The following is a 27,408-nucleotide window of genomic DNA, read 5'->3' on the forward strand; positions in this document are numbered from 1 at the left end:
TTTGATATTTTTGTACTTAAATTAGATTAACAATTTTTTAGGGTTAAGTTTTCTAGAATTTTTTGGCAAATTCTCCAATTTCTAATAGGTTCTTATCGATAAGCATAATCGATAACTGAATAATCGATAACATGGTTTTTTATCTGTCCTTAGAAAAGTTAATCTTACTTTATTTATATTAATTATTGCATATGTTCGATGAATGATGTATCGATATCATACATGTCTATAACTTGCACTTGGGTCAAAAGCTTTAAGGATGTAAATCTGCCGATTGAAAATGTTATCAAATAGGTGAAAAGGTAAACATTCTTTGAGAACACGATGACATCCTCAATGGCAAGTACTGCCAAAAATTAAAAAAAAAATTGTATGTCGGCTGATCGCTTGGCTTAGCCTTGTTCAGTGAATCCTAGTATTATCCATTATGTGGTAGCTTGATGATTTTTTTTCTAGGAAAAGTTAACAAAGGCCTTACAAATTTTTTGTGTTATCCATAAAGCTATTATCGAAATGTTAGAAAATATATGAAGATAAACTAACATACCGAATATTATTGGATTTCAAAGTTTTGTGTTATCGACAAGTCAATTTTCGTTAATTTCAGTCAGAGAAAACCATGAATTGTGTTCTTAGTTAGTTTTGAAGTGTTATCGATTACACAGTTATCGGCAAGTCATGAAATCAGCTAAAGGAAAGAAAAATTAGTTTTCGATTATGCAGTTATCGAGAAGTAATTTTATGCATTCATGGTGTTATCGAAATATCAATTTATAAATTTCAGTTAAAAGAAACTATGAAAGTTATGCTTGGTGAGTTTTGAAGTAAATGTCGATGGTGCTGTTCTCAAGAATTACTTTTATGTTGTTATCGAAATTTCAAGTTATGTACTCTAATGTTTTAACATCAATCAAAATAAAATTACAAAGCGTTTATTATTGGTTTATAAAGTTTTGTGTCAGCGTTAGTTTCAGTCAAAGAATACCATGAAATTTGTCCTGAGTTAGTTTTGAAATTTTTTCGATTTTGCTGTTATTCAGAAGTATTTTTTGATATCAGCCAAAGCAAACAAAATGTAGTCCTCATAAAGTTTTGAAGTATTATCGATTATGCAGTTATCGAGAAATAATTTTACGCATATATGCTGTTATCGAAATAGCAATCTATGAATTTCAGCTAAAACTCCGTTTTCACTGCTCTTTGAATCCGGATTTAATAGCTCGATCATCCGAGATCCTTAATCCAGATTTAGTGAGCAGTGTTAAGGGAGTTTAAAGGATAACTAAGTATGTTACACTTAGGGAGTTAACATTATCCAAAGGAAATTTACCAATCGATTATTAGTGGTTTTATAAGTTTTGGGTTTTCGATTGCGATGTTATCGAGTATTCACTCTATGAATTTAAATCAAAGGCAACTAAGAAAGTTGTGCTTAGGGAGTTTTTAAGTGTTATCGAGAAGTTGTCCTTAGGCAGTTTTGAAGTGTTATCGGAAAGTTGTCCTTAGGCAGATTTTAAGTGTTATCGAGAAGACTTTTTATGCAATGTGCACTTATAAAAATAGCCAAAAATTTTCAACCCAGCAACATTTTTGTATACAAAATGTATGCATTGGCAACATTGTCCCATTTTTGCAGGATTTATTTTTAAATCCCAAATAAACCCGATTTCATAGCTGAATAATCGATAGAAGTACCGAAATATGCAAAAGTTTTCACAAATTGTGTATGGTTGTGTGTGATTTGTACATTCATGTATACGCATGTACACTTGTGTATGTCACTTAAATCCCCAAAAAAAGCAGTAAACGGACAAAATTTGTTTTTGGATTAAGTAAAATCCAGATCATAAAAATTTCAGTGTAAACGTGCTACAAGCCTTACACGCCGTTTACACAGCTCATTAAATCCGTATTTAAGGCTCTCGTCAGCTGATTTTATAAAGGGAAAACAGATGATGGAGCCATTAAATCCGGGTTTAAAGAGCAGTGTAAACGGGGTTTTAAGCTACGTTTAAATTGCAAATTAACTCATGTCGATTTAAACAAAATCAAAATACAAATCCAGACCGTTTACAATGTGTTAGAGGTAATTAAATTGACATTGACACCAGCGTACATGCGTATACACGAACATACTTACCACACACATTTCTTGACAACAGTTAAGTTGGTACTTTTATCGGTTATTCGATTGAATTTATTTTTGAATGCTAAAATATGCCACAAAACACAAGAATACGTTTTAGCAAGCAGTGTAAACGTACTATAAATGTTTTTTCACCGAAATCGTAAAGGAAAAGTTTTATAATTTTTTGTATCTAACGATAACACGCTGCAACAGCTGATAATTTGATCTTAAGTACAGAGTTGCTTTAGATTGCTATCGATGGCAAGCCATAACGGCTGATAAATCGATTATTACATTACAGTCAAAACAAAATAGAAGTGACCTAAAGGACCTTGCCTTTATTTGGCAGTATGCACTGCAAATGGTGAGACATGGTCAGTTAAAGCGCGATATCGATATGTATGCAGAGTAACAATGCTTTGTAGCACAACTAAGTTGAGCAGATTTAGAGTTGACAAAACACAAACAGCTGCCTTTAAAGGTTAAATTATATATAGAAATTACTCCTTTCATATAAAAAAGATGCCGAAAATTAAGAGAAAAAAAAATGTTTCATAAATAAAAAAAAGACTTAAAATCTTCGTTTTCTAGTATGATTTTTAATGTATTTTTAAAATATTTCGTTGATACGGTTTGTAATTTAAATATATTAATTGTTTTTTTTTTTTAATTCGCATATCATCTTTTAAGTTAAGTCACTCTCCCTAAGAATAATAAGAATAGTGGTGTAGGTATCATTAATACAATACAATAAATAACAACAATAAACCGTTGTTGCTTTGTATAAAAAGAAGAACATTTGCTTTTTGTTTTGAATTTTTTTTTGTTTTTCATATATTGTTTTAGACATTTCCTTGTATCAGTTTTTAAAGTGAAAAGGGGGGGATTTGCTGCTATTTAATTGCTGGGTCTTGGGGTTGTTGCCTTCCAAGCCGGTTCAATCCTTGTCTTAAGGAATTCAGATTCTGTTTTTGTTGGTTTTGAGATTTTAATACAATTAAACAATTTTCTAAATACATAAAACTAGTAAATTTTTTTGATGATTTGTTGGTTTTTTTTTGTTAAATTTTCTTTTTTTCCTTTGTTTTATACGCCATTGATATGGTTGTTAAGAGTTGCTTTTATTGCTGATATCTTTTTTTTTTTTTTGTTGTTTGTTTTTTTTTCTCTCTAAAAAATAAAAGCAAAAAGAAAATATTTTTAAAGGAAAAATGTAATTTTGGTTTTTTTTTTTTTTATAAAATTGAAAAAAAAATTATTTTTTTGAAAAATTATTAAAAAAAAATTTTTTTTACTTTAAAGGTATTTTTGACCTTTTGTAAAACTATATAAGGGTTATTGAGAAACTTGGGAAGTGGTTTGGTTTGGGGGGTCTTATTAATAATTTTTTTTTGTTTTTAAAAATTTTAGTTATCTTTTAGTTTTTCCTCTACGTCTCTGGGGCTCTTCGTCATTATCATTATCATCATCATTATCATAAACATAATCATCTGCTTCTTCTTCATCTTACTGTCTGCTCTTAACGTACATAATTGCTGCTTGTTTTATATTCTGTTAGATTTTTTTACATGTTTTTTAAGTTATCATTTTGTTGTTTAAATTATCCTTTAAAAAATTAATAATTATACAATATTATATTAAAATTAAGCACAAAAAATGTCTTTTTTTAATTGTTGTTCTTGTTGTTGGTAAAATTGTAAATTTGTAAAAAGTTGTGCATATTCCTTTCATAAATTTTTTGTTTTTTTATTTTCCTATGATTTTTTTGCCAAAAAAAAAGTTTAAACATAATCACAAAAATACTGCATATCTTATCGGAAAAAAAATTAATTTTTATAATAGTTTTTTTTTGCTGTAGATTAGCATGCAGTTTGTTTTTCTGTTGTGGTTTTGTATGGTATTTGTTCTCTTGTAAGCACATAATATTTTTTCTTAATTAATTTGTAAAATTAACATACATACATAATTCAGTTTTATTTTTATTTATATTTTTTGTTAGATTTTATTATAGTTCTTTATATCTGGTTTTCAATAATACTACGCTTTGTTTTGTTCAAAATAAGCAAACCAATAATAGGATCTCTTTCACACTTATATTTCCTTTTTGTTTTCTCAGCGTTTTCCTCATAATCTTCCTAATCTTTTGGTATTTCACTTTTTTTTTGTTTGTTGTTGTTTAAATTCTTGCTTTTTTCTTTTTTTATTTACTATTATTTAGTATATTATTTATATATATATTGTCAAATCATGTTTGTTTGGGTTTTTTGGTTATTTTCACATATGTATTTTGTTTTTTGAGAATTTACACAAGTGTTTTATGTTTTGTTTTTATTTAGATTTTTAATAAAAACTCATTTTAATTATAAAGTTTTTTTTTTGTATTATTATTAATAGTAATTAAATGGTAGTTAAAAGAACCTAAGAAAACTTATATCATAATAAAAAAGAAAACAATGAGAGAATCAAACAATAAATTGATTTAATTTAGTTGACATATTTTTAAAATATAACTAAAGCAAAAAATAAAAGCCAGAGATGTTTTAAAACATTGGTGAACAGCCCTGTTTAGCAATTCTGTACACCCCTGGTTTAAACTCAGTCTGCCAGAGATGGTTTCAAACAGTGGTGAACAACCCTGGTTATCAATTCATTTGGCTAGCCACCCCTGGTTTCAACACAGTCTGCCAGAATTGGTTTCAAACAGTGGTGAACAACCCTGGTTTAACACAAAGCTCTCCCTAGATTTTAAACAATAAGAAGAGAGTTTTTTCCAAATTCCATCTCTGGCTTTGTTTGCTTGTAGCTTTCTAGAACTAATAAAGAAATTAGATAAAATGAGTTTTTTAAAGATACAACAAATTATTATATAGCTTTTATAATTATAAAAATAACAACAAAAAATAATTAAATTATTTATAAATTACAAAAAAAAAAAGATTATTTCTTCTTTTTTTATCATTTTGTTTCAGAAGTTTCCTTTAAGAAAGCCTTTACATTCTATTCGAATTTAAATAAAAAAAATCATTACTAATCACATCTAAATCTTCTACATAGAGTTGCCATGCTTCTGCTGCTGTTGCTTCTTTCTTATATGACATTCGCAAACAAATGTATAAACAAACCAATAATTATTCAATTTGTTTAGCTTACACACATACACATATATACATATACGAATTGCTACGCACATCTACACCCATTTGGTTGTTGCCCAAAAATCCAAAACAAAATCCTTTATATTCCTTTGAATTTTGCTTGCGTATGTGTTTGTGTGTAGGCCAGCTGTTTGTTGGCTTCTTCTTTAACATCTGCTCTTTCTTCATCTTCATCGTTTGCTGCTTCTATTAAAGTTACTATTTACTTTTATATTTTGTTTTGTATTCGCTTAATGTTGTAATGATGTTGCCATCATTACGGCTTCATCTCAGTTATACACTTCCTGTTTTAGCTCGGCATCATTCTCCTTTTCAATCATGCCCTCATTTGCTGCATTATTCCAGGCACCATTCATGCTCTTTGATGATGAGAAACAGAGCTTCATAATAAATGGAAATTTGGTACCTATAAAAAGAAAAACGAAAAGGAAAATCAAATCAACACAAGTTTAATCAATAGATTTGAAAAGTAAATCTTATGTGCTTATAAAGGGTGATTTTTTTAAGAGCTATAGAAAATTAAAAAAAAAAAACAAAGTTCAGAAAAAATCAAGAAATCTTTATTTTAATCGATATTACGGTCCATATATTCTAATCTTTGAAGATTATTTCATGCAAATGGTGACCGTGACTGGGCCTCAAATGGTCCATCCAATTTAGGCATACTCTTTCCAAAATTTCGGCTGGTATCTCACGAATAAATGCTTCAATATTGTCTTCCAATGCGTCAATTGAAGCGGGCTTGTCTCTATTGACATGAGCTTTAACATAGCCCCACAAAAAATATTCTAAAGGCGTTAAATCGCACTAGGCGGCCAATTGACCGGTCCCAAATGTGAAACAAAATGTTTACCGAACTCGCCTCTCAATAAGTCCATTGTTACACGTGCTGTGTGGCATAGGGCCACCGTCTAGTTGAAACCACATGTCAAACAATTCAAGCTCTTACATTCTGGCCATCTCACGGTAGCGCTCACCATTTACAGTGACATTACGATTCGCATCATCTTTGAAGAAGTACGGTTCAATGATACCACCAGCCCTTAAACCGCACCAAACTGTGACTTTTCCTGGATGCATTGGTAGCTCTTGCAATGCATCTGGCTGTTCTTCACTCTAAAATCGACAATTCAGCTTATTTACGTACCCATTGAGCCAAAAATGAGCTTCGCCGCTCAATGGAAAAAGCGCTACGAACTTTCCTAACAGAACACACATTCTGATAATAAAATTCAATGATTTGCAAGCGTTGTTTGTCTGTAAGACGATTCATGGTTAAATTATAGACCAAAGTGAAGATGTTTGACAATGAAACAAAACACTGTTTAAACCAGTGTTGCCAAAATGATAATAGCTAAAAATCACCCTTTATAATAGAAAAATTTTGTTTAAACTGATTTCGCTAGTGAAGAAACAAACCTCGTCAAAGGGCGAAAGTTGAGTAAATAAAAGTTTGAGTTTACAAAATGCTCACAACAAATTCTGTAGGGACTTTTTTTGTAGCTGTTACGGGTTTCTTGGAAACATTCAGAAGAAAAAGTATGTCTACCACAATGTCTAGTGATAAAATGCTGGAAATTTTTCTGATTATACATTTTCCGAAAAGCTGTCCAACATATAATGTGGAACCCTGAGACGTTGTCATTGCTCTGCATTCAACAGGGATTTACAAAAAGTTGTGACTGAATCAAGATTACTTAAGACAATCAATTTTATTTCCTTGCAAGAGGGTCATATATTTGGTTTTAACTGCTTAAGCCCCTAGATCCCTCATCATCCGATTTAGCTGAAACTTGGCGCAAAGACTTTCTTTATCATTTCCTAGATCCGCAGTTATTTGAAAACATTTTTATATATGAAGCCTAAAAATATGCTACAAAATTTTTTAGTCTCTTAGCAGTCAAAAAATACCATATTTATGATGCTCAAAATATTTTCGGAGAAAGTTGTTCATTACGCTTTTTTACACGCACCACCTCGAAATATTGTTCTTCGATCCCATAACGTAATTCAGGCCTGTTCCAGTTTTCGAAAACGCACAACGAAAAAATTGTTGTGCCTATATTTTCTAAGTCCTCTTTTTTCATGGTTTCATATCGCTTGAGGTTCGTCTTACTATATAGAAATTTGATGTATTCCTGCATAGTATGGCAAAATTGCAAGATTAAGGCAAACAAAATCTTTCATTTTGCGTTTTTGAAAACCAGAACAGAGCTGTATATGTTTATGGCATACTAAGTCTTTCTATACTTGTCCTTCCGTCGGTCTGTGGAAATCACGATAGCGATCAAACAAGTCAGGCTAGTCTTTTGACTAGCCCCGATGAAACTTGGCCGATGAAACTTGGCTGAAACTTTGGCACAGAGACTTTCGTAATGACTTCCTAGATTCCTGGTAAGTATGGTCCAAATCGGTGCATAACCTGATATAGCTTTATACAAAACCAATGTCCTGATGTTACTTTTTGAGTTCCCTGAAAGCTGTTATTGTTTTCCGATTGGGCCGAAATATTGCAATGAGTGCTTTGCTATGACTTCCAACATCCGTGAGAGATATAGTCTAAATCGGTCTATAATCTGGTAGCTCCCATATGAACCGATATCATGATCAAGTCATCTGTAACCCCCTGGAGCTTCAATTTGTGCTTAATTTTGTAGAAATTTGGTACGTAAAGTACACATATGCCTTTCACTGACTAAATTTGTGTGTGGAAAGTTTTAGCACAATGGTGGTTTTAGCACAATCGCTCGCTTTTACTTGTTATTTCCTTTCATTGCATTTTTCATTTTTTTTAATTTCTATCTGTTATTTAATCATTTTTAATACTCTGTAAACAAAGATTTTTTTTTGTATTGCATATAAAAGCCTAAAAATATGCTACAAAAACTTTAAGCTCTTAGCAGTCGCGTTACCAAACATGTTTATGCTGCTCAATATATTATTGGATAATGATTAGTTAATTGTTCATTACGCTTTGTTCTACCTACCTGGGGGGACACACTTATCTAAACATTCCATTAGTAACTCTTCGAAATATTCTTGACCGGTGTTCCTCTGTGCTTCAATGGCCTCCATTATTATTTTCATTTATTTGACTTTATTTTTTAAATTTAATTTATTTTAATTTATTTTCTGCTCTGTGATCAAATATTTCTTCAAAAGCCGGTTTTCTCGTAGAAAAAATAAGTTCGTGTTAGCTAACCGGAATATTAATTTATCGTGGAGATAACCTCCTGTTAACATATTTGATTTTCTCGTACACTTTTAAGGTAATTTAGAAGATATGGCAACATTACACTGCAATCAGCAATTGGATTGTTCGCGTACTCAAAAGTCGTTCGTCTTTTAGTAAGAGAGAGCGTGAGAGCGACAAACATTTGGGGAGTTTGCAAATTTCTGCTGGATGTTTTCCCCAGCAGAAGTTTCCTACTCGTTTCGAAATTTTTATTGGTGAATTGTTACTGGATAAGTATGCCAACATACCGTTATATTATGAAGCAATATACGGCTAAGTCACTAAATGGTACCCATCAGCCGGTTAAAGTTTATCGTTAGGATAAGCAATAAGTACATATTCAGAAAATCAAATTCTTTTAACCAGAAGAATATCGATACGAAATATTTTAACCGGAAAATGAGAAACCTGTCCTAAGTCTCGTTTTGCGTATAAACGCCTAAAAATATGCTACAAAAACCTTTAATCTTTTGGCAGTCGCGTTGCCAAATTACACCATATTTATGGTGCTGAATATATTTTCGGAGAATCATAGTCTTCTTACGCTTTTTTTTTATTTGGAGCTATTGGCGCTTTTTGTATATGCGTACAAGCGAGAGGCGACTTGATAATGTTGCTAAGCCTAATATCTGTCAAGCAAAAGTCTCTGTCAGAGTTTGTGGTTTTTGTTCCGTTTTTTTTTTTTTTTAGAGATAAAAACCAACATTATTTACAAATTGGACTTACCTTTGCCTTCAATTGGCAGATGATTGCACTTCATGATGGCCAAAACTGCTTGGGCAATATTGGGGAATTCAATCAGACCCGATGAGGAACGTTCGGTCTTCAAGGGGAATAGCCTGACAGATGTAGCAGGAACCTCTTTGATATTGAAAATGCCAATCAATTGATCCTCGGTGAGGCCGGGTGGTGTGTTGAAGAAATGTAAGATCTAGAAACAAAAAGGAAAACCAAAGTTATAACCAGATATGAAATTTTGTTATAAGTTTGTCTTCACTTACCTTGCTCGGTGGTTGTATACGATTTTTGCTTGCCTGTGCTGGCGATAGGAAACGATTGTTCTTTGAACCGGTGTATTCTTTGAAGCTGGGTGTATGATCGGCCAACAGGAAGGGATTTATGACTTCGGATAAAAAGTTCTGTTTGGAGAAGGCTATTTGAATTTTGCCCTTTGTGCCAACGGGAATGTTATTCAGATGTTGAACGCAGCGTTCGACAGCCACTGAATCGCCCATTTGCACCATAGCTGTACCCTCTTTGGTCTTTAAGAATTTGATCTGAAAGCAGAAATTAAAAGCAAAAAGTTAAAAAAAAAATCATACAAAGCCAAAGTATGAGAACTTTTTATTTCGCTGCAAAGCAGGTGGTGGTGTTTCACTTCAATTGAAATGTTGCAAATCAAGTTGTGTTAATTGTTCTGTGAATTTGCTGCTGAATTATTAAACAGTTTCATAGTCTGGTTACTATTTTTATTACGTCTTACCTACCACTCACTTTGAACTGCAGCACAGCTGAAGCTGCTGCTGCTGCTCTCTGTCTTTCATGTCCAGCCAGTCGATGGCCATTGATGTTTTAGAGTTGCGTTCAAGTTAAACATGATTGCCTTGCACTTTTTTTCCCCACTTCCACTTATTACCCCCTTGGCCACCAGACACACACAATTCTTTAATTGGCCATTCGAATAGTCCATGGACGGACATTGTTCGACCATGTTATGGCAATTGGTTCATTGAATTATGGCTTTATTACGTTTTTATATCTTTGCCATAGAAAACGAAAAAAATAGTTTCTACCACCACTAAAAGTTCATAATGACGACGACCAGCAGATTTCTAACGAGGATGATGGGATTTCTTTGCTCCATAACTAACTTTAACGATGCACCATAATGTTGGTTGTTTCATATCGTATGGCAGCGAGTGCGATGAACATTTGACCAAAATTGCAATGAACGAAACTGCAAAATGCTCAAAAAAAAAAAAGGAGAACTGAAACCAATAAAAGCCGCACACAATTTAATTTGAGTCGTGTTTACAGCACCATGCATACAGTATCAGCCTATAATGGCCATGTATGCCACACAGTGCTGCAAACAATATTTTGGAAGTCCTACGAGAAGAGTTGGTATTGTAAATGGGCCATTTCGGTCCTTGTTTTGATATAGCTGCCATATAAACCGATCTGGGATCTTGACATCTTGAGCCTCTAGAGGGCGCAGTCATTATCCGATTTGGCTGAAATTTTGCATGACGTGTTTTTTATGACATCCAATAACTTTGAAAAGTATGGCTCAAAGCGGTTCATAACGTGATATAGCTCCCATATACACCGATAGTGGATTATGACTTCTTTAGCCACTAGAGGGCGCAATTACTAACCGATTTGGTTGCTAAATTTCGAAGGAGTAAAGCTAGCCGCTTGAAATTTTGCACATATACTTCTTATTAGGGTAGGTCGGTTGGGATTGTAAATGGCCCATATCGGTCCATGTTTTGATATAGTTGAAATATAAACCGATCTGGGATTTTGACCTCTTGAGCTTCTAGAGGGCGCAGATCTTATCTGAGTTGGCTGAAATTTTGCATAACGTGTTTTTTTATGACTTCCAATAACTGTGTAAAGTATGGCTCAAATCGGTTAGTAACCTGATACAGCTTCCATGTAAACCGATATTGGATCTTTACTTCTTCAGCTATAGAGGGCGCAAATTTTAGGCGATTTGGCCGAAATTTTGCACCATGTGTTTTATTTTGACTTCCAACAGCTCTGCCAAATATGGTCCAAATCGGTTCAAAACCTGTTATAGCTCCCATATAACTCGATCTCGGATCTTGACTCCTTGAGCCGCTAGAGGGCGCAATTTTTATCCGATTTGGCTGAAATTTTGCACATAATGTTTTGATTTGACCATCAACAACAGCGTCAAATATGGCGCAAATCGCATTATAACTTGATATAGCTCCCATATAAACCGATCTGGGATCTTGTCTCCGTGAGCCTCTAGAGGGCGCAATTATTATACGATTGATCTGAAATTTTGCACAACGACTTCTTCTATGACCTTTAAAATACTAAATATGGCCTGAATCGGTCCATAACCTGATATAGCTCGCATAAAAACAGATCTTCCAATTTTATTTCTGGAGCCACTAAAGATTTAATTCTTATCCGATTTGGCTGAAATTTTGCACAATGAAATCCATTTGAGCCGCTAGAGGGCACATTTAGTATCCGATTTGGTTGAAATTTTGCACAAAGTGTTTTGATTTGACCATCAACAACCGCGCCAAGTATGGTCTAAATTGGTTCAAAACTTGATATAGCTTCCATATAACTCGATCTCGGATCTTGACTTTTTGAGCCACTAGAGGGCGCATTTATTATCAGATTTGGCTGAGATTTTGGGCAACGACTTCTTGTATGACCTTTAACATACGTGTTAAATATGGCCTAATTTGGTCCATAACCTGATATAGCTCCCATATAAACAGATCTCCCTATTCTTTTTCTTGAGTCACTATAGATCAAACTCTTATCCGAATTGATTGACATTTTGCACAATGAATTCCACTATGGTCTCCAACAGCCAAACCAAGTGTGGCCCCAAATCGGTTCACAACTTGGTATAGCTGAAGAAACACAGCAATTCTTATCCATTATCCTTTGTTTGCCTATAAAGAGATATCAGCCAAAGAACTTGACAAATGCGATCCATGATGAAAGGTATATAAGATTCGTTCCGGTCGAACTTAGCATGCTTTTACTTGTTTACTCTATAGAATATTTTGTTAAAATAATATTTTTGGTCAATATTTTATTTTTATAATTTTATACCCACCACTTTACGAAGGGGATGTCTGTCCATCTGTGGAAATCACGATAGCGGTCGAACGAGTAGAGACAGCCGCACGAAATTGTGCACAGATACTTTTTATCGATGTAGATCTTTCGGCATTCTAAATGGCCCATATCGGTTCAGATTTGGATATATCAACTACCTTGAGCCTCTAGAAACTGCAATTACTATCCAATAGGGCTGAAATTTTGCATACAGTGTTCCGTTACGACTTCTAACAGTCGCACCAAGTATAGTCTAAATCGGTCTATAACCTGATATAGTCCCCATTTAAACCAAACTCCCGATTCGACATCCGATGAGACTCTAGAAGCTGCAATTATTATTCGATTGGGCTGAAATTTTGCATACAGTGTTCCGTTACGACTTCCAATAATCGCGCCAAGTATGGTGTAAATCGGTCTATAACCTGATATAGCTCCCATAAATACTAAGCACGGCTGTTGAAAGTCATAGCAAAATTTCAGCCAAATCAGGTGGTGATTGCTTATTCTAGAGTATCAAGATGCCAAATCTGAAAATCGGTTGGTATGGCAGTTATATCAAGTTATGAACCAATTTGAACCATTCGTCACACAGTTGATGTAAGTCAAAACAAAACACCTCAGGCAAATCGAATAAGAATTGCGCCCTCTAGATGCTCAAAAATTCAAGATCCGAGATAGGTTTGTATCGCAGCTGATGTGATTTTTTTGAGGTTAGGATTTTCATGCATTAGTATTTGACAGATCACGTGGGATTTCAGACATGGTGTCAAAGAGAAAGATGCTCAGTATGCTTTGACATTTCATCATGAATAGACTTACTAACGAGCAACGCTTGCAAATCATTGAATTTTATTACCAAAATCAGTGTTCGGTTCGAAATGTGTTCATTCACCGTAACGTTGCGTCCAACAGCATCTTTGAAAAAATACGGTCCAATGATTTCACCAGCGTACAAACCACACCAAACAGTGCATTTTTCGGGATGCATGGGCAGTTCTTGAACGGCTTCTGGTTGCTCTTCACTCCAAATGCGGCAATTTTGCTTATTTACGTAGCCATTCAACCAGAAATGAGCCTCATCGCTGAACAAAATTTGAACACATTTCGAACCGAACACTGATTTTGGTAATAAAATTCAATGATTTGCAAGCGTTGCTCGTTAGTAAGTCTATTCATGATGAAATGTCAAAGCATACTGAGCATCTTTCTCTTTGACACCATGTCTGAAATCCCACGTGATCTGTCAAATACTAATGCATGAAAATCCTAACCTCAAAAAAATCACCCTTTATATCAGCTTACAAACCGATTTAGACCATTTTGGCAAAGTCTAAAACTTTACGCGAAAAATATCAGCCAAATCAGGTGGTGATTGCGTATTCTAGAGTATCAAGATGCCAAATCTGAAGATCGGTTGGTATGGCAGCTATATCTAGTTATGAACCAATTTGGACCATTCCTGACACAGTTGTTCAAAACAGTCAAAACAAAACACCTCAGGCAAATCGAATAAGAATTGCGCCCTCTAGATGCTTAAAAAGTGAAGATCCGATATCGGGTTATTTGACAGCTATATCAGTTTACAAACCGATTTAGACCATTCTTGACAGAGTTGTTCAAAGTCTAATCAAAACACCTTGTGCAAAATTTCGGCGAAGTTGGTTTAGAGTTGCGCCCTCTAGAAGATCAAGTAGTCAAGATCCGAGATAGGTTTGTATCGCAGCTATATCGGATTATGAATCGATTTGGATTATTTTTGGCAGAGTTGTTGAAAGTCAAATCAAAAAACAGTGTGGAAAATTTTTAGCGAAGTCGGTTAAGAGTTGCGCCTTTTAGAGACGCAAGAAGTGAAGATCCAAGATCGATTTGTATGGCAGCTATATCAGTTTATGAGTCGATTTAGACCATTCTTGGCAGAGTTGTTGGAAGTCAAACCAAAACACCTCATGCAAAATTTCAGCGAAGTCGTTTAAGATTTGCGCCTTTTAGAAGATCAAGTAGTCAAGATCCGAGATAGGTTTGTATCGCAGCTATATCGGATTATGAATCGATTTGGATCATTTTTGACGGAGTTGTTGGAAGTCAAATCAAAAAACAGTGTGGAAAATTTTTAGCGAAGTCGGTTAAGAGTTGCGCCTTTTAGAGACTCAAGAAGTGAAGATCCAAAATCGATTTGTATGGCAGCTATATCAGCTTATGAGTCGATTTAGACCATTCTTGGCAGAGTTGTTGGAAGTCAAACCAAAACACCTCATGCAAAATTTCAGCGAAGTCGGTTAAGATTTGCGCCTTTTAGAGACTCAAAAAGTAAAGATCAGAGATCGGTTCATATCGCAGCTATATTAGCTTATGAGTCGATTTAGACGATTCTTGACACATTTGTTGGAAGTCAAATCAAAACACCTCATACAAAATTTCAGCGAAGTCGGATAAAGGTTGCGCCCTCTAGAGGCTCATGATCCAAGGTCGGTTTTTATGACAGCTATATCAAAACATAAACCGACCTACGCAGATAGGAAGTATTTATGCAAAATTTCAAAGGGCTAGCTTTATTATTTCTTAGCTTGTTTTCGACACACAGGCGGACTGACAGATGGACGGACAAATCGAGCTACAATGTCAAGACGATCAAGAATACATATACTTCGTGGGGTCTCAGATAAATATTTCCATGTGTTACACATGGAATGGCGATATTAGTATACCACCCGTGCTATGGTGGATGGTATACAAAACCAAAAATTCTCACCAAACACTGTGCATTACTACTGCACACATTGGTGAAATAAATTTAGCGTAGAGCCCTCCCACAACTATACCCCCACCCCGGGTACGTGGTCACTTTTGCTTTGTAGAATTTAAGCCAACATGCAATCATCATTATCACTACCAAAACCCAATATGAAACCAACAAAATCCAAGTCATCACACTCACAAACGGCTCCAGTGGTTGAACAGACTTACACTGGGCTTACAAGGTTTTCATTGATTTTGCATTGTAAAACGGCAAAACTGGCTGTGGAAAACTGCTTACGGCGCGCTAAGACCATAAGAAATGCGCGAAAACTGGTTGCCACTACCAACACAACACCCAAAAACATTCAAACATAATTGAATTTTCCATTTAATCATCCTCTGCTATTAAGGTTCAATGAAACACATTGAGCGAATGCAACAAACACACACACACACACACACACACGCATGCTGGGTATGCATGCGGCTAGCATTCAGCCATTCACCACTTCCCCACGAAATGAATGATTGTGTACATAAACGAACAATATGTTGTTGGGATTAGCAGTACAACAACAACAACATTCATAGTTGAGGTACTGTGCCATCACACCACATCGGTACTTTGCTCAGCTGCATGCGAGACCAGCACTATCGCCACCACAAATCATGATGCACATATTGCAGTAGTACACTTGCCACCACCAGTAGTAGCAGCAGCACCAGCAGCAGCAGCATTGCTGCAATCATTAGTTGCAGATAGAAATATTAAAAAAAAAAAAACGAAAAACAATTGCAGCCATTGCGGTCGATCATTCATTTAGGATTTTCACTTTCACTTATGTGATGATAATTGCAATGATGATAATCACCTTAATAACGACGATAGCTGGGCAAGCGATCAACGCTCTCTGTGTTAAAATAATGATGGATATCATCAAAGAAATTGCTAAAAGAGATAGGTATGAACAAAGCGTTGGGGGAAGGGGATACAATTATTACAATAATTATGGTTATAGGGAAGGAGAAGGGGAAAGTTTTCGAGAGAGAGGGGAAAATGTAAAAGAAAAGTAAAAGCATGCTATGTTCGGCCGGGACAAATCTTATATACCCTCCACCATGGATCACATTTCTCAAGTTCCTTGCCCAATATCTCTTTATAGGCAAACAAAGGATAATGGATAAGAATTGCTATGCTATATGAAACGATTGGGCCCATATTAGACACATGTGTTGAAGGTCATAAGAGAAGCCGTTGTACAATGTACACAATTTCAGCCCAATCGGATAATAATTGCGCCCTCTATAGGCTAAAGAAGGCAAGATCCTAGATCGATTTATATGACAGCTACATATGGTTATGGACCAATTTGAGATATATTTGGCACAATTGTTGGAAGTCATAACAAAAAACGTTATGCAAATTTTCAGCCCAATCGGATGAGAATTGCGCCCTCTAGTGACATCCAAGATCTGTTTATATGGCAGCTATATCAGGTTATGAACTGATTTTAACCATACTTAGCACAGTTGTTGGAAGTCATAATGAAACTCGTAAAGCAAATTTCAGCCAAATCGGAAAAAATTGCGCCCTCTAGTGGCTCCAAAAATCAATATCTAAGATCGATTTATATGGCAGCTATATCAGGTTATAAACCAATTTCAACCATATTTGGCACACTTATTGAAAAGCATAATAAAACACGACATTGCAAAATTTCAGCCAAATCAAATAGGAATTGCGCCCTCTAGAGGCCCTGATCGGTTTATATGACACCTTTATTAGATTATGGACCGATTTGAATTACACATAGCACAGTTGTTGGAAATTACAACAAAACACCTCATGCAAAATTTCAGCCAAATCGGATAAGAATTGCGCCCACTAGTGGTTCAAGACGTCAAGATCCGAGATCGGTTTATATGCCAGCTATATCAGGTTATAAACCGATTTCTATCATATTAAGCACAGTTATTGGAAGTCATAACGAAACACGTCACGCAAAATTTCAGCCAAATTAGAAAAGAATTTCGCCCTCTAGTGACTCAAGAAATCAAGATCCCAGATCGGTTTATATGGCAGCTATATCAGGTTATAAATCAACCATATTTGGCACAGTTATTGGCAAGATCGGTTTATATGGCTTCGAATGCACAATGCGAATATGACATCAAAATTTACGTTCAGGTCTACGTGTCGCTTTTTCTCCTATAAATACGCAAAATAAGTTCATTGAGCAATTACGACAATATGGGACTCAAACAAAAGATATTTGAGAGTTGAAAACGAATCTGATATGCAATTTTTGAAACCAAGTGCTTGGGGTACGCCCTAATTTAACCCCTTAACGGAACTTAATTTCCGACTACGGCAATATGGAGCTCAAATCAATGGTATTTAGGACTAAAGAACGAATTTGATATCTATTTTCCGGACAAAGTGCCGGTGGCCTCCCCATCCCCAAAACACCCTCCAAACGGTTCAGATTTACCGACCATGGCAATATGGGGCTCAAATTAAATGGATTTTGGGAGTGAAGCACAAATTTAATATCAATATTTGAGTTGAAATGTCTGAGGAGCCATCCCTTCATTACCCTAATTTTCAAAAAAATCAGATCTCGGAACTTGAAAATGCGATTTGTTCGAAATTTTTTTGCACTGGATCGGGTGCTTCGGGGGCCACCCAAAACCCGACCAATGGATATATAGACCAATCACGACAAGATAGTGCTCAAACGAAAGGAGCTTGAGAGAAAAAAAAAACGAATTTGATATCCAATTGAAGAGCTATGTGTTTGGCTCTCAAATAGCTTATATAAAAGCTTTTTGAGAGTAGAGTACGAATTGATACTCATTTTTGGGACAAAGACCCTGGGCTCCACTCCACCCTCAAACAGAACTTATTTACGGTTCATGCCGAAATGGGGCTCATATAAAATGTATTTGAAAGTGGAGCACGAAGCTTACTTTAAGGGCCAAGTGTATGGGATGCCATCCCACCCCTGAAATACCCCGTAAACAGGAAATATTTACCAAACTGGTATTAATAGGACTCAAAAGAAACGCATTTGGGAGTAGAGTAAAATTTCTCTGTTCGAATGCGGGCATTCAACGGACATGGGATACTGTGGCCACATTCAGGGCGAAGTAACCCCACCCTAAAAAGACATAACTGCTCTTGTGACCTTTAATATGTGTGGCAAGTACATTCCAAATAGGTTCCTAAACTGATATAGCTCCCAAATAAACCGATCTCTCGATATTAGGTTAGGTTTAAGTGGCAGTCTGTCATCAGACTTACTTAGATGTTTTCGTCCATTGTGATACCACAGGAACAGAAGAAGGAAGTTGCCTTCTAGTTCCTATCGTTGAACCAACCAGATCGCTTTAAAAAGCCCAACAACACATCCAGCTAAATCAGACAGATTCTCAAAGAAATGAGAACCTAGAGTTGAACTACTTCTGACTGCCAGAGCGGGACGCAAACATAGAAGTTGTTCTATAGTCTCTTCTTCTTCGAAGTCCCTACAGCTTCTGCAAAAGTCGTTGCTGGCAACTTTCAGTCTGTTAGCATGTTTTCCGATTAGACAGTGACCTGTCATGACGGACACAATGACTGAGACGTCTGTTCTAGCCAGTGACAGCAAAGCGGTAGACCTTTTCAATCCTAGATTAGTTCACATAGTTTTGGAATGCTCACAGTCCCTCTTTGTGGCCATCTATCATTCGTTTTTCTTGGTCCTGAAAACTTAGCTTACACGTCGCTAGAGGCATACCCACAGATTCCAGTATGCCTGGAATGTGTAGGGTAGTTCCTAGTCTCGCAAGCTCGTCTGCTTTATAATTCTCTGGGATATCTCTGTGACCCGGCAGCCAGAACAGGTGAATTTGGAACTGTTCAACCATCCCCTTGACAAATCTCTCGCTATTATTTCTTGAGACTCTAGAGGGCGCAATTTGTATTCGATTTGGAAAAAATTCTGCGCGATGGTTTCTCTTAAGTATAGCCCGAATCGGTCTATAACCTGATATAGCCCCCATACGAACCGATATCTCGATCATACTTCTTCTACCTTTCCGATTGAGGCTGAAATTTAGAACGATGATTTCTTCTAAGACCTCCATTAGTTGTATTATGTGTGGTTCAAATCGGTCCATAAATGGATAAGAATACCTTCTAATTTGTAAAAAAGTATCATTGACCCTTATTTCGATCATACTTCTTGATTCCTTTCCCATTGCGACTGAAATTTTGAACGATGAGGAAATCATCCTATGACCTCGGTCCATAAATGGATAAGAATACCTTCTAATTTGTAAGAAAAAGTATCATTGGCCCTTAAAGTTACCATTGCCATTGCAACGCATGTTCATTACTTTAATGAGCTCTTATTGTCAGGGATTAATAATGGCGTACTGCGATCTCTCGATATTACTCCTTCAGCCTCTAGAGGGCGTAATTCGTATCTGATTTGGTAAAACTTCTGTGCGATGGTTTCTCTTATGGCCTTCAATATCTATGGCAAGTATAGCCCGAATCGGTTTCTAACCTGGTATAGCCCCCAAACGAACCGAGATCTCGATCATACTTCTTGATACCTTTCCGATTGCGACTGAAATTTTGAACGATGAGGAAATCATCCCATGAGTTGTATTATGTTTGGTTCAAATCGGTCCATAAATGGATAAGAATACCTTCTAATTTGTAAGAAAAAGTGTCATTGGCCCTTATAAGTCACCATTGCCATTGCAATGCATGTTTATTACTTTAATGAGCTCTTATTGTCAGGGATTAATAATGGCGTAATGCGATCTCTCGATATTACTCCTTCAGCCTCTAGAGGGCGTAATTCGTATCTGATTTGGCAAAATTCAGTGCGATGGTTTCTCTTATGGCCTCCAATATCTATGGCAAGTATAGCCCGAATCGGTCTATAACCTGGTATAGCCCCCATACGAAGCGATATCTCGATCATACTTCTTGATACCTTTCCGAACGATGATTTGCTCTATGGCCTCCATTAGCTGTATTATGTTCGAAACGTCCATACATGGCTAAGAATACCTTCTAATTTGTAAGAAAAAGTGTCATTGGCCCTTATAAGTTACCATTGCCATTGCAACGTAACGCATGTTCATTACTTTAATGAGCTCTTATTGTCAGGGATTAATAATGGCGTAATGCGCATACATGCAAATTGCAATTAATTGCCTGTAAGCTTCTTATAAACAAAAACAGCAGCGCCAGAAAGAGAAAAAGTGAAAGCGAGAAGCAGAGAAATCCCCACAAGAATAACATAACGCAATGCGTTTAATATATCCAGTGAACACACACACACACACACTCAAACATATTTTGTAAAAGCCTGCAAAGAAAAAAAAAAAAAAAACTTAAACGCTTGGACAAATGAATCTGCTGTTGCTGCTACTAGTATCAGGAATAATACATATCATGTCATTTGTTTAAATGCTCGTTTAATTATCTGCATGTGTTTAACATGTGCTGATGGAGGCTGGCTGGTTGGCTGGCTGGCTTAATGAGAAGCAAACACATGCCACAAACCTACCATAGAGGCTCACAGTCGCACACATCCACACAGATGGGGGAGTAACAATTTAAATAACGCTGACTGAATAAACGTGTGAGCAAAAAACAAGAAAAAGAGCAGAAAATACATATCCCACAGGTTAGAATGGGCTACAATGGAGACGACTACTACATATTCATGCAGGAATTATGTCAAGAATCTTAAATCATCTATCCCAACCCCCCTTATCGTGTATACTTACCAACCATCATCCATATTCATCTTTAATAAAACACCTACAATGAAAGTGTTTATAGTTTGTAACAAAACTCCACGGCCAGGGAGAGAGAGAGAGAAAGGCAGACAGAGAAAATGAGCGAGTGAGAAAGAGAGAGAGAGAGAGAATGCATGGGGTTTAACGACGAGTGGCATGTTGACAATTAACACCGTTTGTCACATTAAAATGTGTGTTGTTCATCGTTACCGGTTAGGGCCTCTCAATTAGATAAGACTCTTCAGCAGTACACGCTTTACACTCTACACTCTTGCTGCCGCATCATCTTCATCTTCGTTTAAGTTGTCATTTAAATTGTCGTGGTAATGAATGCTAAACTGGGTTATAGCAGAGTAGTGCCTGCAACTTTTTTTGTTGATAAATTGTTGTTGTTTGCCCACAACATATGAGAAAATGTAGTTTTAATTGTTAGATGCCATGTAAATATAATGACATGCATATATATTTTTAAAACTGTAAATCTACATTTTAGAACACACACACACACGCACACTCACATAATAAAGCCAAGAAGAGTAGCAAAACTGCAATATAATATGGAGAAAGTGTATATAAGGATGGACAGTAAAAACAAAAAACAAGTTAACGTGTGCTTAGTTAGACTTGGCCGAAGCTTATATACCCTTCACAATGGATCGATTTTGTCAAGTTCTTTGCCCGATATCTCAAGGCAAAAGTCGGGCGGATTTTGTGCATATCGGTTGAAAATTGAAACTACTACGGCCATTTAATTGCAAATAGGGCAATTTTGGGCGATTTTGATGAAATTTTGCAGGTATGTTTAGATCAGCAACAAGACAATCCATGCCAAATTTTGTGCAGATCGGTTGAAACCTGTAGCTACTACGGCCATTTAATTGCAAATAGGGCGATACATATATATGGGAGCTATATCTAAAGCTGAACCGATTTTCATGAAATCCTGCACATATGTTAAGATCAGTAACAAAACAATCTATGCCAAATTTTGTGAAGATCGGTTGAAAATTGTAGCTTCTAAGCCCATTTAAGTGCAAATTGAGCGACACATATATATGGGAGCTATATCTAAATCTGAACCGATTTTGATGAAATTTAGCAAGTATGTATTGATCAGCAACAAAACAATCCGTGCCAAAATTTGTGCAAATCGGTTGAACATTGTAGCTACTACGGCCATTTAAGTGCAAATAGGGCGATACATATATATGGGAGCTATATCTAAAACTGAACCGATTTTGATGAAATCCTACACATATTTTAAGATATGTAACAAAACAATCTATGCCAAATTTTGTGCAGATCGGTTGAAACCTGTAGCTTCTACGGCCGTTTAAGTGCAAATAGGGCAATACATTTATATGGGAGCTATATCTAAATCTGAACCGATTTTAATGAAATTTTGCATATATGATAAAATCAGCAACGAAACAATCTATGCCAAAATTTGTGAAGATCGGTTGAAAATTGTAGCTTCTAAGCCCATTTAAGTGCAAATTGAGCGACACATATATATGGGAGCTATATCTAAATCTGAACCGATTTTGATGAAATCTTGCACATATGTTAAGATCAGCAAGAAAATAATCTGTACCAAGTTTTGTGCAGATCGGTTGAAAATTGTAGTTACTACGGCGATTTATGTGCAAATCGGGCGATACATATATATGGAAGCTATATCTAAATCTGAACCGATTTTTACCAAAATCAAAAGAGCCCGTCCTGGGCCAAAAAAGTGATATGTGCAAAATTTCGTGAAGATTGGATAAGAAATACGACCTGCACTTTGATCACAAGAATGCGTGGACTCACGGACGGACAAGCGGACGGACGGACTGACGGACATGGCTAAACCGAATCAGAAAGTGATTCTGAGTCGATCGGTATATTTATCAATCTTAGCGTTGCAAACAAATGCACAAACTTATAATACCCTGTACCACAGTGGTGGTGTAGGGTATAAAAAGATAATGGGTAAGTATTGCTATGCTATTGGAGCTATACCAAGTTGGGCCATAATTGGATTGGCTGTTTGAGACCACAGCAGAAGTGATTGTGCAATGTTTCATCCAAATTGTATAAGAATTGAACCCTATAGTGGCTCAAAAAGTAAAATCGGTACGCTGAAGTTCATAGAAGAAGTTGTTGAACAAATTTTCACCTAAATCGGATATGAATTGCGCCCTCTGGAGGCTCGAAAATATAATCTGGAGATCGGTTTATATGGCAGCTAAATATATCAGGTTATGAATCGATTTAAACCATACCTGGCACAATTGTTAAAAGTCAAAACTAACAACTCTGTGCAATTTCAGCCAAATCGTGTAATAATTGCGACATCTAGCTGCCCAAGAAGTCAAGATCCCAGATCCGTTTATATGGGAGCTATGTAAGGTTATTAACCGATTTGGACCATACTTGGCACAGTTGTTCAAAGTCATAACATTTCAGATAAAAATTGCGCCCTCTAAAGGATCAAGAAGTCATGATCCGGGATCGGTTTATATGGCAGCTATATCAAAAACATGGAACGATATAGCCCATTTACAATCACAACCGACATACACTAATAGGAGGTATTAATGTGAAATCCCAAGCGTCTAGCTTTATTCTTTCGAAATTTTGCGTGCTTTCGACAGACGGACGGATAGGGCTTAATTGAATTACAATGTTTAGATGATCAAAATGAAGGGTGATTATTTAGCTATTATCGTTTTGGCAACACTGGTTTAGCTATTATCGTTTTGGCAACACTGGTTTGAACAGCACAGGCATGTTTCGTGTTTGGTTTCACTTTCAAACATCTTCAGTTTGATCTATAACTTACCCAGGAATCGTCTTACAAACGAACAACGATTGCAAATTATTGAATTTTATTATCAAAATGTGTGCTGTGTTAGGAAAGTTCATAGCGTGCTTCTTCCATTGAACGACGAAGCTCATTATTGGCTCAATGGGCACGTAAACAAGCAGAATTGTCGATTTTGGAGTGAAAACCAGCCAGGAGCATTGCAAGAGCTACCAATGTATCCAGAAAAAGTCACGGTTTATGGGTTGGTGGCATCATTGGACCGTACTTCTTCAAAGATAATGAAAGTCGTAACATTACTGTGAATTGTCGGCGTTACTGTGAGATGATATTCAACTTTTTTCTGGCCCAAAATGCAAGAGCTAGACTTGCATGACATGTGGTTTCAACAAGACGGTGCCACACAGCACGAGTAACAATGGACTTATTGAGGCGAGTTTGGTGAAAATTTTATTTAACGTTCGGGACCGGTCAATGGACCGCCTAGGTCGTTCGATTTAACGCCTTTAGACTATTTTTTGTGGGGCTGTGTTAAAGCTCATGCCCTTACAGACAAGCCCGCTTTAATTGACCCATTGGAAGACAACATTGAAGTATTTATTCGTGAGATACCGGCCGGAGTTTTGGAAAGAGTTTGCCAAAATTGAAATAAGCGGATGGACCATTTGAAACACAGTCACGGCCAACCTTTGCATGAAATAATCTTCAAACATTAAATTATATGGACCGTACTATCGATTCAAATAATGATTTCATGCATTTTTCGGAATTTTATGTGTTTTTTTATTTGAAAAACTTTCCTATAGATCAATATTTCGATGTGTTACAAACGGAATGATGAAATTAGTAAAGTAGTCTTATGATGATTGCCATGATTCTACCACAGAACCAATTTCTCATGATGGTATGGTATGGGTGCCACCCGGCTGAAAAACAATAAGGCAGTAGGAACCGATTGGTTGCCGGCTGAACTGTTTAAGACCGCAGGCGACATACTGATAAGGCGTATGCTTCAGCTCGTCTGCGCAATCTGGCTAGACGAATGCATACCCGAGCCGATGATTGAAACCTCAGCATACTATGTCCTGTATACAACAAAGGCGACAAGACAGTATGTGCAAGTACAGAGGAATAAGTCTCCTCCTCATCGCATTTAAGGTACTATCGAGCGAACTGTGTGAACTAACAAAGTGTAAAGTCAACGAAATAATTGGGCCCTATCAGTGCCCGTCACCGTGGCGCAGAGTTTAGCCTATGTCTGCCACATCCCGGCGTGGACATCAGAGAATTTTGTGGTGGTTAAACCCTTACTAATGCTGGCTACATTTTTGAAGTATACTGCCATGTTAAGACTTCTCTACCATGTTGTTCTCGCTATGCGGCACGCCGTTCGGACTCTGCATTAAAAAGGAGTCGCCTTTTCATTGAGCATAAACTTTAATTGAACTGCACTCATTGATATAAGAGAAGTATCCCCTGTTCCTTTCTGTAGAGTTCATGGGAAAAATATGTATGACCTCTTCGGGTTCACGTTTTCGATTACGAGCGCACAACATACTGATTACTATATGCTGTTTGGTGGCCTACAATAACAATCTCCATCTTTTTAACATAAATTAACCTAAAGATCTAACCTAACATAAGTCAGTAATTCCTTGCTGCTCAAAAAATCCTTAACCGTTTTCCATTCTATACCTCTAAGCTGGTTCACGTCTGAGTCTGTTAGCTACTAAAGCCGGGCAATTACATAGAAAATTTTCCAACGTCCCATCATCTTCCCCACATGTCCTACACACGTTGACACTTACCGCACCTATTCTGCATAAGTGCGTCCGTAGTCCATGTGACTCGTAATGACAACGAAAGCCCTACTGACCTCCTACCTGTGAGTAATAATCTCGTCTTAAAACATTCCAGATCATCCCATAGGGTTTTCGTCGTCGACCGTGGAACAGTGCTACATGCACGTTGGTTGCCCATGTCATTAACTCGGACTGTCTCGCCCAGAAAGGCTTTATATTCACCAAATTTACTGATGACAGTCCGGGCAATTTATCTGCTTTCTCATTCCCCCTTACTTCGCTCTAGCAGTAAGCAGATCTAAGTCCTTGGGTTCTCAATGGCCCACACTGTCCTCGGGCTTTAATCCATCTGTGTAGCATAAACTTTCAGATGCCAATACCAAAAGTTCCGTCATTCTTTAAAAAATTTTGATTTTAATGCCGTTCTATCCTATTCTACGCCCATGCGGCAAAATGAGCACTTCAACATAAACTGTTACACGTCGTTAGTCCTATACTCTCACTAATTGTGCACATTAGATGACAGGAGACAACTGTAGGGACATTTTTAATGTTATTTGTCATAGAAAAATTGACATAATGCAAAAAGGATGGAACACATTTGTCTTTCAGAACTAAAAAATAAAGTTTCAACTTGATTGAATTTCATCATTATGTCCATTTAATTTCATCCCAGTGTTGACGAGAAAGAAACACTCTTCTCAGATTTCGTTGCAAAATTTTTACCAAATATCGTAGAAATACCTATTTAATTTTTTGTTGCTTTACAGTAACAAAACACTGCCCAAAGGCCTAAAATACACAAAGATGCCAGAGTTGAGATCGTCAGACGTCGTTAGAAACTATAGGCTAAATCTTTATTTTAGTTATATGAAGCTGTCAACAGGTGTCGTTGATCAAAATTGGACCCAAGATTTTTTTTTTATCGATTTTCCTAACCTTACGTGCACAGGGCCAGTATATATGTTCTTTCTAAAGAACGTGTGGTAGTGGCCCCATCCAATTGAATACAATGCCATCTATGTATTCAAAGTTATCCCCAAATGACTTTTTCAAATTCTATATCTTTACGTTTAGCATGTCTTTGCATTGCCATAAAAATCACATTCGGCAACCATATGCAGGTGTAAAGTCATAACAACCCTGTTCCTCCTCCTCTACAGAGTTGTTTATCTCAAATATGGTGACATAAAACAGAGTCGGCATCGTTTCAAGTGAGAAATCAAATTTAAATTGGATCAGTGTAATATGAAATTAAACTAAAATGACATATGCAATAAAAAATGGTTTGTGGTTGTATATAAGAAGAAATCGAAAGCATATCACATAATACACATCAAACTGTGTCATAAATTGTGTGTAGGATTAAACATGTAATCAAAGAACCAAAAAGGTGAGAGAAGTTTCAACTGAAATCTAAAATTATTATCATTGTGTTGACGGGAAAACCTTGAAAATATGATTTACATATGAAAATATTTGTTTTCCTTCTTTGAATTCTTCGAAGACTTTTAAATGTTTTCTTACCAAATTTCCCAGAAATGCCAATTTCATTCATTCCTCACTTGCCAATAACAAAGCATTGCCATATAACTCATATACCACAAACATATGCATGCAAAAAGGGCAAAAACAACCCTGTTCCACCCACCTACAGAGTTATTTGTTTCTTTATTTTGGTGACATAACACAGAGCCGGCTTCATTTCAAGTGGGAAATTAAAGTGAAATGTATCCTTTGAAGCAATGCGGCTAAATAAATCATGGAATAATGACTACAGAGGCTTTTTGTTTGTAACAAAAAATGCACCATTAAGACATTTTAATGAAGTGAATCGTGTAATTAACATGAATTTATTGTTTGGCTTATAACATGCCAAGCAGCTACCACCACCA

The 27,408-nt window shown here is 36.3% G+C and overlaps 1 protein-coding gene across 7 annotated transcripts in view; it reads right to left on the minus strand.

Moving 5' to 3' along the window:
- Window positions 1-4,582: 4,582 nt before the first annotated feature.
- LOC106081057 (heterogeneous nuclear ribonucleoprotein L) overlaps window positions 4,583-27,408 on the minus strand; it is a 451,695-nt gene continuing 428,869 nt past the window's right edge. For all 7 annotated transcript variants that reach the window (XM_013242759.2, XM_013242758.2, XM_013242757.2 and 4 more), the window contains 3 exons: window positions 9,520-9,795; window positions 9,245-9,449; window positions 4,583-5,689 (listed from right to left, as the gene is read on the minus strand). In XM_013242759.2, coding sequence (XP_013098213.1) covers window positions 5,553-5,689; window positions 9,245-9,449; window positions 9,520-9,795 — 618 coding nt within the window. In that variant the 3' untranslated portion in view covers window positions 4,583-5,552. The remainder of the gene's footprint in view (window positions 5,690-9,244; window positions 9,450-9,519; window positions 9,796-27,408) is intronic.

This window comes from Stomoxys calcitrans, chromosome 5 (assembly GCF_963082655.1).
Source record: "Stomoxys calcitrans chromosome 5, idStoCalc2.1, whole genome shotgun sequence".
In the NCBI taxonomy this organism is placed as follows: Eukaryota; Metazoa; Arthropoda; class Insecta; order Diptera; family Muscidae; genus Stomoxys; species Stomoxys calcitrans.